Source organism: Hypanus sabinus, chromosome 7 (assembly GCF_030144855.1).
Source record: "Hypanus sabinus isolate sHypSab1 chromosome 7, sHypSab1.hap1, whole genome shotgun sequence".
NCBI classification, from domain to species: Eukaryota; Metazoa; Chordata; class Chondrichthyes; order Myliobatiformes; family Dasyatidae; genus Hypanus; species Hypanus sabinus.
Window position 1 is genome coordinate 86406995 of NC_082712.1, and position 14115 is coordinate 86421109.

The 14115-nt window shown below is 42.8% G+C and overlaps 1 protein-coding gene across 3 annotated transcripts in view; it reads right to left on the bottom strand.

Annotated features, from left to right (window-relative positions):
- slc25a11 (solute carrier family 25 member 11) overlaps nucleotides 1-14115 on the bottom strand; it is a 50244-nt gene that overhangs the window by 12074 nt on the left and 24055 nt on the right. For all 3 annotated transcript variants that reach the window (XM_059975063.1, XM_059975061.1, XM_059975060.1), the window contains exons 4-6: nucleotides 10075-10165; nucleotides 2184-2274; nucleotides 155-254 (exon numbers count right to left, since the gene is read on the bottom strand). In XM_059975063.1, coding sequence (XP_059831046.1) covers nucleotides 155-254; nucleotides 2184-2274; nucleotides 10075-10165 — 282 coding nt within the window. The remainder of the gene's footprint in view (nucleotides 1-154; nucleotides 255-2183; nucleotides 2275-10074; nucleotides 10166-14115) is intronic.

The following is a 14115-nucleotide window of genomic DNA, read 5'->3' on the forward strand; positions in this document are numbered from 1 at the left end:
CTCATCATTCCTGACTCCTGAAAGAATCCTAAGGATCAGAAAATAAGCAAAAATCCAGCAATTCAAACTGATGTTGCATCTGAAGTAAACAAGTTGTGCAGAGAGTGATCTTGGCACCTTCAATCGCTTTAGGAACATAAGCTAATTTTGTCACCTAGTTTTGGCGATGTCGACTGGCATGGAGGCGGCTGTCGTCACGAGCCCGCTGATCATACTGGCACAGAAATGGCAAAGGATGTTATCGCTGAAGTAACCTAGGTTCACAAAAAAAAAAGCATGATTCAGAAATGCTTCACCATTCAGTACAAAACACTGAATCTGGTAACATATAAAATGACCATATATTTCTTTGGAATATCTTGTCAGACCTCTAACCAGCTTCTACAACACCAGTCCTGATGAAGAGTCTCGGCCTGAAACGTCGACTGTTTACTTCTCTCCATAGATGCAGCCTGACCCACTGAATTCTTACAGTATTTTGAGTGTTTTACTCTGCAATTCCAGCATCTGAAGAATCTCGTCTTTTCTGTGTCCATCTAGTTTTCCATATTTGAGGATTCAAATCTCTTTGCAGCAAATGGTACAATACTTGAGCTGCTCAGAGATTTTCCAATCACTGTCAAACTAACAATGTACTTATAAAACCTCATTAACATAATAAAATATCATAAGGCACTTTCTGTGTTTATAAATCCATATATGATATTAAAGGTGGCAGGGTGGAGATATGTCTCTACTAAAGGAGGTATAAGGTTCTCCTTCCTTCTGCTAGCCTGCAGGTCGCCCTTGGGCAGGGTGTAGGACCTGCTTAACTCCCCCCGATCAGGGTCATGTGAAGCCATGGGCACAGGTGGTGGATGGTCTTATGAGCAGCTGGTGTATATCACAAGTCCTGTTTATGTGAGCACTGATGCAAGGCAGACCATCTCTGAAGAGTATTGATAATGGCTGGGGTCACCTGTTTTGTAAAGACACTGCCCAGATGAAGGCAATGACAATCCACTTCTGTGGAAATTTTACCAAGAACAACCATGGTCATGGAAAGACCATGATCACCCATGTCATACGACACAGCATATAACGAATAAATGAACAATATTAAGACAAGATAAAATTGCTCTCCTGAGGAAAATTTCACAGGGAACTAGCAACTAGAATATTCAATTAGTCTTCTGCCCCTATACCGAGGGGCAGATGAACGACTTGCACAGCAGGACAGCTGCCAGTCTCCACTAGAATTTCCTCTGGCTTGGCCCTACCTGCCATCTTTAAGACAATTGATTGGCGGTTTGATTAAAAGGAGAGGTTTTCAGCAAAGATATGAAGGACAGAGAGGTTTGGGATCTTTCTAGCAATGCTGTCGCTGAAAGGAGTAAAAAAAAACTGCACCTGATGTGAATTAGCAATAAAGGCAGACAATCAGCAGGCCAGGCAGCCACTGGCAGAGAGAGAAAAACAGAGTTGACATTTCAGGTTTGAGATGAAAGTCCAATAACCTGAAACATGAACTCTTCACCTTATCCCAGATTGCTGCCCAACAAGCTGAGCATTTCCACCACGTTCTGTTTCCAATGTTTACCATGAGATACTTGGGAGTAAGTGAGGTGCTCACAAGAGAACCGGTGAAGTAGCATGTGGACTAAGGGCTAGTTTGGAGCCACTAAGTTTAAGCAGAATATTTGTCCGAGAAGCCAGTAGACAAAGAATATAAAATCATCGTACTTCGTTCCACCATCCACCTTCCATGGGAACCAGGGACAGCACTATGCCACAGCCAAGCTTGGTACTAACTGGTACTTAATACATGGGATCACATCAGAGAGAAGCATCACTTAAATCAGTCCTTTGGCTGATCAACTCAGACCCGAACATCAAGCACACATTCCGTATTAATCCTCCATCAATCCAGTTTTCTGTTCTTCCTACATTCTCATCGACTCCTCCTAGATCCCCACTCACTCACACGCTAAGGGCAATTTACAGTGGCAAACTAACCCACCCACCCTGTATGTGTTTGGGATGTGGGAGGAAACTGGAGCACCTGGGGGAAACCCACAGACAGTGCCAGAGGTCAGGAACTAACCTAGGTGGCTGGCACTGTGAGACAGCAATTCTATCACAACAAGGGCTTCTCACTGCCAGAAGAGAGCAAGAGCCATGCCGTACAGAGGAAGATATCTCACCTAGACCCAAAAGGAACTGCTTAGACTGAGAGTAGGAAGCCAGTTGGGCTGCATTCACCACCACAGCTCGTGCCATCGTTGGAACACAACCCTGGGGGAAAGAAAACAACAGGTGAGAGAATGAATGAATGAATTGCACATCTTTAGTACCTCACACAATTTTAGAATACTCTATCAAATTTCATGCCCATAAAAACCTATCATTGTGTGGTAGTGTACAAAACATGTCAGCCAGTAGATAAACAGCAAGCTCCCATGAACAGAAATGTGACAAATGTGAGGATTGACTGATGTTTATTGTTACTGAGTGACTAGTGATGGCTTTGTGTGCCCTTTACCTAATTTCTTCTTGTTTACTTTCATTTAGTGAGGAGGGTCACAGTTTAACACCTCACCTGGAAGTATGGTCTCATAGCCCTAGAGCAGCTGGCTACACTTTTCAGCTCAGACTTCTGTCAGGGGAGGGGGGTGTTGACTGCCCCCACTCAAGCCACTGACTTGAGAAAAGAGGGAGCATGACTCACTAAGCCACCCCGTCTGAAGTTACAGTGCAGTTTTCTCTTCCCAGTGTTTACGTTATCAATCTTTTGGTGACTGAAGGCTACTACTGCAGAATCACCACCCAAGCACTGTCAAGAGATCACAAGAACAGCCTCATTATCGACATGCCCAGCTACTTAAGAGCTTCCCAAGATACTAAAAAGGAATGACACACCTAGTGGTCACTGAAAGACTGATGACTTTAAATTATAATTTTGTGAGGATCAAAGTGGACAAATGCAAATGTTGAATAGCTTAAATGCATTTAACACAAGATTAGGTACATTCAGGAACTAGCAGGCTATATTAATAGGATGGGATGAAGTAGAATGTGTGGGGCATGTAGAGTTAACACTGGCCTGGAGCTGTTGAGGTGTTTCTGTGTTGTAAACTTAGTGCCTTTACCTTGCACACAGATCATTGCTATTTCACTGGTACCATGCTCTGTCAATCGTCAAGTTGTGTTTGACTTAAATGCAATTGTGAAGACAGTACGCAGCTCCTCATGAGTCTGCAGAGATTCAGCATGACAACTAAAGCTTTGGCAAGCTTCTGTAGATGCATATTGACTGACTGCATCATGGTCTGGTACGGAAGCACTGATGCCTTAGAACTGAAAATCTATACAAAAGGTACTGGATATGGCCAGGTACTTCAGGGGTAAAGCCCTCCCAACCATCAAGCACATCTACATAAATTTACTTTGAACTTTTTAAACACAGTCCGAGGATTGTGTTGGGGGTAGCCCTCAAGTGTCATCACACTTCCGTTGCCAACGTAGCATGCCCACATCTTGGCAGGGTTTAAGTAGTTTAATTCCTGGGAGCTTCCCAGCATGTGGTGAGAGCAAGTACTCGAAGCCACTAGACCACTTGGACTATGGTATTCAATTACATCGGTACTGTTCAACATCTGTTCCATTAACTTGCTGGGATCCATAGCTCTCCTTACCTTTAAACAACTGATGATTCCACAGGGCAACTCATTTATGAAGCCCAACTTACGTTTATCCCCACATATGAACAAGTTCCCATAATATTAAATCACAAGTCCAAAATATGTACGCATCCATCCTTACGAAACATGGGACTAATTTTTGTAATTGTTCTTTCTTGTCAGCTTCTGTAGTTTAGATGTCATTCATAGCAATACGTGATTTTTTTGTGTACTTTCCAACCTACACCTCCAAAAGGACCACATCCTTGTCAGGGTTTGGAGGCTTGTGTGCCTCAATGACCCAGAAAGCTATGCTGACCGGAGTCAGGGCTTTATGCTTTGGCTCTTGGTAGGGTCACCCATGCCAAACAGGTCAAAGGGTAGAGGTCAGACTAAGAAGGGTCCACTGGTCCTCCAGGTTCAGGGGTTCAACTCAGGTCCAACAAACCTGTCTGGTCAAAAGAATTTGTTATGGAAACAGCAATGAAGAATCCTACATCTGTATGCCAAGGACAGACAGCTTCAGAGAACCTTCATTACTGCTCTAAATACCAGCAGCATAACAAGCAGTAACCTTCAATCTACAGAACAAAATTCACTTGGGAGTTTCTGTAAAAACTGAACTTATTCATTACCTGGGAACAGGCTATAATAACCATAACCATATAACAATTACAGCATGGAAACAGGCCATCTCTGCCCTTCTAGTCCATGCCAAACGCTTACTCTCACCTCGTTCCACCGACCTGCACCCAGCCCATAACCCTCCATTCCTTTCCTGTCCATATACCTACCCAATTTTACTTTAAATGACAATACCGAACCTGCCTCTACCAGTTCTACTGGAAGCTCGTTCCACACAGCTACCACTCTCTGAGTAAAGAAATTCCCCCTCGTGTTACCCCCAAACTTTTGCCCAACTCTCAACTCATGTCCTCTTGTTTGAATCTCCCCTACTCTCAATGGAAAAAGCCTATCCACATCAACTCTATCTATCCCCCTCATAATTTTAAATACCTCTATCAAGTCCCCCCTCAACCTTCTGAGCTCCAAAGAAGTGTTCTCTGACTCAAGAATCAATGGCAAACTCTCCCCCACCCTCAAGAGAAAGAGAGAGTAATCTTTAACATCAATGAATTGCCAGGCTTGGTGTGCAGGAAATGACTTGTATGAATCACTTCCTGAGCACCCTAGTTCTATTGTTAAAATACTATCACCCTACTCTGGGCTCCGTGCACTGTTGGAACTAGCTTTGCCACAGCTACCCAATCAGCTGCCTATGTAAGGACTCCTCCACCCTACCCAATCATGCTACCTAATTAAATAGCAAATGACAAAGTGCCCCAGGGCGAGATGTCCGCAACTCTACAACTCGGGGATAAAATTAATTACGTCAAAAGTCTTAATTTTTAAAATAGTTGCCTTCGTTTTGGCCCAAGCACTTGAAACACCAGATCCAAGGACAGCTTCTATCCCAGATTAACATAAAAATACAGCACAGGAACAGACCCTTCAACCCACGATGATGTGCCAAACCAGCCAAGAAGTAAATCAATAGAACCCGAAAACTAATCCCTCCTACCTACCCAATGTTACCTGGGTTTCAGCACTTAAGTTACAGAGAAAGGTTGAACAAGTTAGGTCTCTGTTCATTGGAGCGTAGAAGGTTGAGGGGAGATTTGATCGAGGTCGGAGATTTTGTGGGGCAGATCGGGAGTCTCGGATGGTATGTTGCCTCCCTGGTGCCAGGGTCCGGGACATCTCAGATCGGGTGCAGGCTATTCTTGAGAACGAGGGCATGAACCCAGATGTAGTGGTCCATGTAGGGACCAACGATGTAGGTAAGGTGAGTGAGGGGGTCCTGCTTAGAGAGTTTGGGGAGTTAGGAGTGAAGCTGAAAGGCAGGACCTCCAGGGTGACAATCTCGGGATTGCTACCTGTACCACGTGCGAGTGAGGCGAAGAATAGAATGATTATGCACATCAATACGAGGCTGAGAGCATGGTGCATGAAGGAAGGGTTCAGGTTTTTGGATAATTGGTCTTTGTTCCAGGGACATTGGGATCTGTTTCGAAGGGACGGTCTACATCTGAACCGGAGGGGTACTAACATTCTTGCAGGAGTGTTTGCCAGTGCTGCTCGGAGGGGTTTAAACTAGATGTGCAGGGGGCAGGGATCCAGATCCAGAGGGTTGGTCAGAAGGTGCATGGGGTTAAATGTGTACAAGGTTTGGGTGATCTTGAGAAGGTCATCAAAATTCAGGGTGCAATTAGCCCGATGGAAGTTCAAGGAGCTGGGTTAGGTACAGTAGACAGTGTTTTAAGCAAAGAGAGGAGGAATGGGCTAAGAATTCTATACTTGAATGCGCGAAGTGTCAAAAATAAGACAGAGGAGCTTGAAGCTCAGATGAAAATGGGGAACTACGATATTGTTGGGATAACGGAGACATGGCTGCAAGGGGATCAGGCCTGGGAACTGAGTGTACCAGGGTATATGTACTATCGTAGAGACAGAAATATGGGAAGAGGGGGTGGGGTGGCCCTGTTGGTGAGGAATGAGATTCAGTCCTTAGCAAGAGGTGACTTGGGAATAGGGGAAGTAGAGTCTGTGTGGATTGAGCTGAGGAATAGTAAGGGTAAAAAGACCCTAATGGGTGTTGTGTACAGGCCCCCAAACAGTAGCGTAGATATTGGGTACAAGTTGATTAGGGAGATAACATTGGCATGTGCTAAAGGTAATGCAGTCGTTATGAGAGATTTCAACATGCAGGTGAACAGGGAGAATCGGGTAGGTGCTGGACCCCAGGATAGGGAGTTTGTGGAGTGTCTAAGGGATGTATTTTTGGAACAGCTTGTGCTTGAGCCAACCAGGAACGAGGCTATTTTGGACTTGGTGATGTGTAATGAACAGGAATTGATAAGCGATCTTGAAGTAAAGGAGCCATTAGGAAGTAGTGATCATAACATGATAAGTTTTTATCTACAATTTGAGAGGGATAAGGGCAGATCAGAGGTGTCAGTGTTGCAATTAAATAAAGGAGACTACGGAGCCATGAGGGAAGAGCTGGCCAAAGTTAAATGGGCGGATGCCCTGGCAGGAAAGACAGTGGATCAGCAGTGGCAGATATTCTTGGGGATAATACAAAAGATGCAAAAGCAGTTCATTCCAATGAGAAGGAAGGATTCAAAGAGGGGGAAGGGGCCACAGTGGTTGACAAAGGAAGTCAGAGATTGTATAGCATTAAAGAAAAAGAAGTATGACAGGGCTAAGATGAGTGGGAATACAGATGATTGGGAAAGTTTTAAGGAACAGCAGATCTTAACTAAAAAAGCAATACGGAGAGAAAAAATCAGGTATGAGCTCAGTCTAGCCAGGAATATAAAAGGGGATAGCAAAAGCTTTTTTAGCTATATGAAGAGAAAGAAGATAGTGAAGAACAATGTTGGCCGCTTGAAGAATGAATTGGGAGAAATTGTTATGGGAAACAGGGAAATGGCAACAGAATTTAATGCATACTTTAGATCTGTCTTCACCAGGGAGGACACAAGCAATCTCCCAGATGTACGGATGGGCCAGGGTCATAAGATATCAGAGGAATTGAGACAGATTGACATTAGGAAAGAAACTGTGATGAGTAGACTGGTAGGAATGAAGGCTAATAAATCCCCGGGTCCAGAAGGTCTGCATCCGAGGGTTCTAAAAGAGGTGGCTCAGGAAATTGCGATTGCATTGGCAATCATTTTCCAATGTTCTTTAGATTCAGGATCAGTTCCTGAAGATTGGAGAGTGGCTAATGTTATCCCACTTTTCAAGAAGGGAGGGAAGGAGAAAAAGGAGAACTATCGTTAGCCTAACGTCAGTTGTGGGGAAGATGCTTGAGTCCATTATTAAGGACGAAATAGTGGCACATCTTGATGGCAGAAATAGGATTAGGCCGAGCCAGCCTGGATTTACCAAGGGCAAATCATGCTTGACTAATCTGTTGGAGTTTTTTGAGGGTGTAACAAGGATGTTAGACGAGGGTAAGCCAGTGGATGTTGTGTACCTAGATTTTCAGAAGGCATTCGATAAGGTGCCACATAGGAGATTGGTGAGTAAAATCAGAGCTCATGGCATTGGGGGCAGGGTTTCAACATGGATAGAAAACTGGTTGGCAGATAGAAAGCAAAGGGTAGCAGTGAATGGGTGTTTCTCGGACTGGCTGGAGGTGACTAGTGGGGTACCACAGGAGTGGAGGGTTATGGGCTGAGTGCGGGTAGGTGGGACTAGGTGAGATTAAGAGTTCGGCACGGACTAGGAGGGCCGAGATGGCCTGTTTCCGTGCTGTAATTGTTATATGGTTAATGTCCAAATCCCTTCATCTTCCACATATCCATGTGCATTTTAAGAGCTTGTAATGTATTTTCTCCTATCTTTCAAAAGCCTCTAATGCATTTGCCTCTCCTACCATACCAGGAATCCACCACTCTATAAGTTAAGAAAAAACCTCACATCCTCTTCTTACCTTCAATGCATGCCCTCTGGTATTAGACATTCTACCCTGGGAAACAGAAACTCCCTGTCTACTCTATTGATGCATCTCATAATCCTAAAACCTTCATCAGGTCTCTCCTCAGCCTCTGGCACTCCAGAGAAAACAACCAAAGTTTGTTCAACTTCTCTTTATAGCAGATGCCCTCTAAACCAGGCAGCATCCTGGTAATCCTCTCCTGCACCCTCTCCAAAGCCTCAACATTCTTGAACGAATCTCCCATAAGCAAAAGATGAACTCTTCAACTCTTAAATCTTCCAATCTACTTTATTTGTCTATCTGCTCTGCACTTTATTTTAAAATGTAACATTATATACTGTATTGTTTTCTTTTTGTTATCGTAATGTAATTATGTGTGGCATAATGGCAGAATTACACACAAAACACAAGCTTTTCACTATCTGGGTACATGTGACAGCAGTAAACCAATAAACCAGCCTCCTTTAGAGCACTAGTTAAAAGGATCATGAAGCCTCTGAATTGTGTCTGAGGTCTTTAACTTACAGCAGGACCACCTCCTCAAAACTCTTTTGAGAGTGCTTAATGAATTGGTTTCAGGTGAAGTATGTGAAGGTGCAAGGAGCACGAGGCCATTCACCCCTACAAGTCTGCTTTCTTGTCTTGGCCAATAAGGTGTAACTAAGTAGGATCTAGAGAAGGTTCACAAGGATGATCCCAGGAATGAAGGGTTAACATATGAGGCACATTTAATGTCTCTGGTCCTCTATTTGCTGGAGTTTAGAAGAATGGATGGGTGATCTCACTGAAATCTACTGAACTGTGTGGGTTTCTTCTGGGTACTCTGGTTTCCTCCCACTGTCCAAAGACATTTCAATTGGTAGGTTAATTGGTCATTGTAAATCATCCCACAATTAAGCTAAGGTGAAATGGATGGGTTGCCATGTGGCATGGCTTGAAGATACATGTTCTATCTCAAGAAGTAAATATATATTGAAAGGCCAAGATGGAATGAAGGTGGAGAGGATGTTTCCTACAGTGGAGTCTAGGACCACAGGAAGCAGCCTTTAGAACAGAGATGAGGAGGAATTTCTTTTGCCAGAGGGTGGTGAGTCTATGAAATGTGTTGCTGCAAATGGCTGAGGAGGTCAAGTCATTGGGTATATTTAAGGCAGAGGTTAATAGATTGATTAGTAAAGATGTCAAAGGTTATGGGGAGAATGCAGGAGAATAGGGTTGAGAGGGAAAATAAATTAGCCATGATTGAATAGCAGAGCAGACTTAATGGGTGAAGCGGACCAATTCTGTCCCAATATTTTATGGTCTTACATGCCTTCTTAACTGCTTTATCTACTTGTCCTGCAACACCTTGCATGATGCAAAGATCTGATTCCCAAATTTCAACTTATCTTAATCTTGGGACAGCACAGTAGTGTTGTGGTTAGCACAACGCTTTACAGAACCAGCAACTTTGGTTCAACTCCCATTGCTGTGTGTGAGGAGTTTGTACATTCTCCATGTGATGGCGTGGGCTTCTTCCAGGAGTTCAGGTTTCTTCCCACAGTCCAAAGACATACTGGTTTTTTGGTTAATTGGTCATTATAAACTGTCCCAAGATTAGGCTAGGATTAAATCAGGGGATTATTTGTGGTGCGGCTGGAAGGGCCAGAAGAACCTATTTTGCACTGCATCTCAATAAATAAATCAGTACATGATTGCTGAGCATCTACAATTCTCTGGGCAACAGAATTCCAAAGATCCACTACATTTTCATTGAAGAAGTCCTTCATCTCACCATTGAATGGCCCAGCCCCTCACCCTGCCACCATCAACCATAGTTCTGGGCTCATCCCAGTGAAACTGCATTGCACGTTCTATTTGGCATTAACCCTTGTAGATGAGATGTGCTCCTTGGTGAGAACTTACTCGCCAGAGTGTGAAGAGCCCCTCCTCGCGGGTAATGCGAAAGAGTGCGTTGAACACGTTTTTGTAGCCCCTACGTTCTGAGACGGGCAACCTAGAGAGAAAGGACATGTTCAACAATTAAAATTAAGTCTGGATAAAACCTATCACAGCTATGGCCTGCATGACTATACACTTCTGCACAAGATTATACTTGGTTATCCAATGCTGATGAATAAAGAACTTCCAAGTTCCCAAATGGATTTGTATATTAACACATATTCTAGATGCTGGAAATCCAGAGCAACACATACAGAATGCTGGAGGATCTCAGCAGGTCATGCAGCATCCATGGAAAGGAATAAACAGTTGATGTTTTGGCCCAGGACCTTTCATCAGGACTATATACATTTAATTAACTCCGGCTTTGCTCTCTCACACCATCATTTCCACATCAATCCTACTGAAAATCCTTTGTTAGTTAAAAGATTACTGTGACCTCATCTTGTTTTAAGAAACAACTTCCAGCCTATTCAGTGGTCCCATGACCCAAAAGAGAGGAGATATTGGTAACCCGTTTTCACCAACTTAATGATAAAAGCTTTGTTCTTCGTACTTTTGGATCCCTTTTGCAAGTGCATAGTCCAGACAATAAAAAATTATGGCGTTAAGAAAGGACCAACAATCTACAGGATTCTATGTTTGCTAAAAATGGACCTTAATTTAAACTTGCTTCCCTCCTTAGGGTTTAGACCATAAGATATAGGAGCAGAATTAGGCCATTTGGCCCATCGAGCAACCAACGCACTGCTGGAGGATTTTAGCAAGAAGAGCAGCATCAGTTGGAAGAAAGAAATTATCAACATTGATGATCATGGGGGTCTGAGACTTTCCAGAGGAAGAGAGCTAATTTGTAGAAGGATAGAGTGAATCTGAGGACATTTCTCTCTCTCACACTCAGCAAAGGGAGATGATCTGAAGTTCACTGCCTGAAAGGTGTTGGAAAAGGATACTGGGGGAGGAGTTTCAAGATGGCGACGTAGACATCTGCCTTTTACGCGCTCTTCATTTTTTAAGCTATAATCACCCTTTAACCAAATCTTTTCGTACTTAATTACATGGGTTGATATTTATGATTTATTTCTTTTTTAAAATAATACTTGATTTAATTTTTTCAAACTTAAAATGTCTGTATCTAAGAAATCGTCTAAAGACCCTATATCTCTCGATGCAATCTCCAGTCTTCTGGATACTAAACTTGCAAGTCTGGAAAATAAACTTACTGCGAAAATGTCTGAGCTTGAAGAAGTCGTTAGATCATTTGATACCAAGCTTCAATCGCAGGCAGCAGATATTGAACGGCATGAAGAAAAGTTTGCGGCTCTTGACAAGATAATTTGTGAAAAAATACGTACAATCGAAACTTTGGAGGAGAAGGTACGGTCGACCGCTAAAATAGTGGAGCAGAATAAGTTTAAAATCACCGATCTTGAAAACCAATCTCGCAGACAGAATTTGCGTATTATTGGATTTCCCGAAAATGTTAAGTCTGGTGACTTAACTGAATATTTCTCTAATTTATTGTGGGAAATTTTTGGCGAGGACGCTTTGCGGGTTAAACCTACTATTGATCGTGCCCACAGAGTTTCGAGATTTTCGGCTGCGAAAGACAAACCACGAGCTGTGATTGTCCGTCTCCATTATCCTCGGGAGAAAGAGCTTTTAATTCGATTAGCTCGTCAGAAAGGTATGATTTCTCACAGAAGCAACAACTTTCGTATTGTTGAAGATTATTCATTCGAGGTAATGAGGGCGAGAATCACTTTTAAACCGGTGATGGCAGAGATTCATTCGATTGGACTTAAACAAGCTTTAAGATACCCAGCGAATCTCAGAATTACGTTGAGCGACAACAGTCAGCGTTTCTTTAATACTCCGGAAGAAGCGAAGAAATTCGTTGAAGAATATCGCTCTACTAGTACAACTTGAACTATGTGTTATGTGGAAGAACTTTTGGAGAGAAGACGCCATTCCGTTTTAGGCTTTAACTTATGAATCGGCGGTATAGCTTTTTACTTTGGTCTGTAGACCTGGTTTTTTTAATTATCATGATTTACAGATGCTCTTTTAATTTTACTATAATGTCTTTTTTCTTATTTAATTTTTTTCCTCTGGATTAGATATACATGTTAAGACTTTGTAATAATGATTTATTTTTTAAGATGTCGTTTCTTCTTCCCATAAGACTTTGCTTTCCGTAAGCGTTTATTTGCCTGTATTTGAGAATGGGACGAATGTTTTGAATTTTTGGACCTTTTTTTTATATATATTGTAGTGGTTATTGAACCCTTTTTAAATTTTATTTTGATTACCTTTTTTTAAAAAATAGATTGGTGAATTTACATTTATATTTTGTAATATGGTCCTTTTTGGTTTTTGGATAATTGGTCTTTGTTCCAGGGACATTGGGATCTGTTTCGAAGGGATGGTCTACATCTGAATCGGAGGGGTACTAACATTCTTGCAGGAGTAATTGCCAGTGCTGCTCGGGGGGGTTTAAACTAGATGTGCAGGGGGCAGGGATCCAGATCCAGAGGGTTGGTCAGAAGGTGCATGGGGTTAAATGTGTACAAGGTTTGGGTGATCTTGAGAAGGTCATCAAAATTCAGGGTGCAATTTGCCCGATGGAAGTTCAAGGAGCTGGGTTAGGTACAGTAGACAGTGTTTTAAGCAAAGAGAGGAGGAATGGGCTAAGAATTCTATACTTGAATGCGCGTAGTGTCAGAAATAAGACAGATGAGCTTGAAGCTCAGATGAAAATGGGGAACTACGATATTGTTGGGATAACGGAGACATGGCTGCAAGGGGATCAGGCCTGGGAATTGAGTGTACCAGGGTATACGTGCTATCGTAGAGACAGAAATATGGGAAGAGGGGGTGGGGTGGCCCTGTTGGTGAGGAATGAGATTCAGTCCTTAGCAAGAGGTGACTTGGGAACAGGGGAAGTAGAGTCTGTGTGGATTGAGCTGAGGAACAGTAAGGGTAAAAAGACCCTAATGGGTGTTGTGTACAGGCCCCCAAACAGTAGCGAGGATATTGGGTACAAGTTGATTAGGGAGTTAACATTGGCATGTGCTAAAGGTAATGCAGTCTTTATGGGAGATTTCAACATGCAGGTGAACAGGGAGAATCAGGTAGGTGCTGGACCCCAGGATAGGGAGTTTGTGGAGTGTCTAAGGGATGTATTTTTGGAACAGCTTGTGCTTGAGCCAACCAGGAACGAGGCTATTTTGGACTTGGTGATGTGTAATGAACAGGAATTGATAAGTGATCTTGAAGTAAAGGAGCCATTAGGAAGTAGTGATCATAACATGATAAGTTTTTATCTACAATTTGAGAGGGATAGGGGCAGATCAGAGGTGTCAGTGTTGCAATTAAATAAAGGAGACTACAGAGCCATGAGGGAAGAGCTGGCCAAAGTTAAATGGGCGGATGCCCTGGCAGGAAAGACAGTGGATCAGCAGTGGCAGATATTCTTGGGCATAATACAAAAGATGCAAAAGCAGTTCATTCCAATGAGAAGGAAGGATTCAAAGAGGGGGAAGGGGCCACAGTGGTTGACAAAGGAAGTCAGAGATTGTATAGCATTAAAGAAGAAGAAGTATGACAGGGCTAAGATGAGTGGGAATACAGATGATTGGGAAAGTTTTAAGGAACAGCAGATCTTAACTAAAAAAGCAATACGGAGAGAAAAAATCAGGTATGAGCTCAGTCTAGCCAGGAATATAAAAGGGGATAGCAAAAGCTTTTTTAGCTATGTGAAGAGAAAGAAGATAGTTAAGAACAATGTTGGCCCCTTGAAGAATGAATTGGGAGAAATTGTTATGGGAAACAGGGAAATGGCAACAGAATTTAATGCATACTTTAGATCTGTCTTCACCAGGCAGGACACAAGCAATCTCCCAGATGTATGGATGGGCCAGGGTCATAAGATATCAGAGGAATTGAGACAGATTGACATTAGGAAAGAAACTGTGATGAGTAGACTGGTAGGACCGAAGGCTA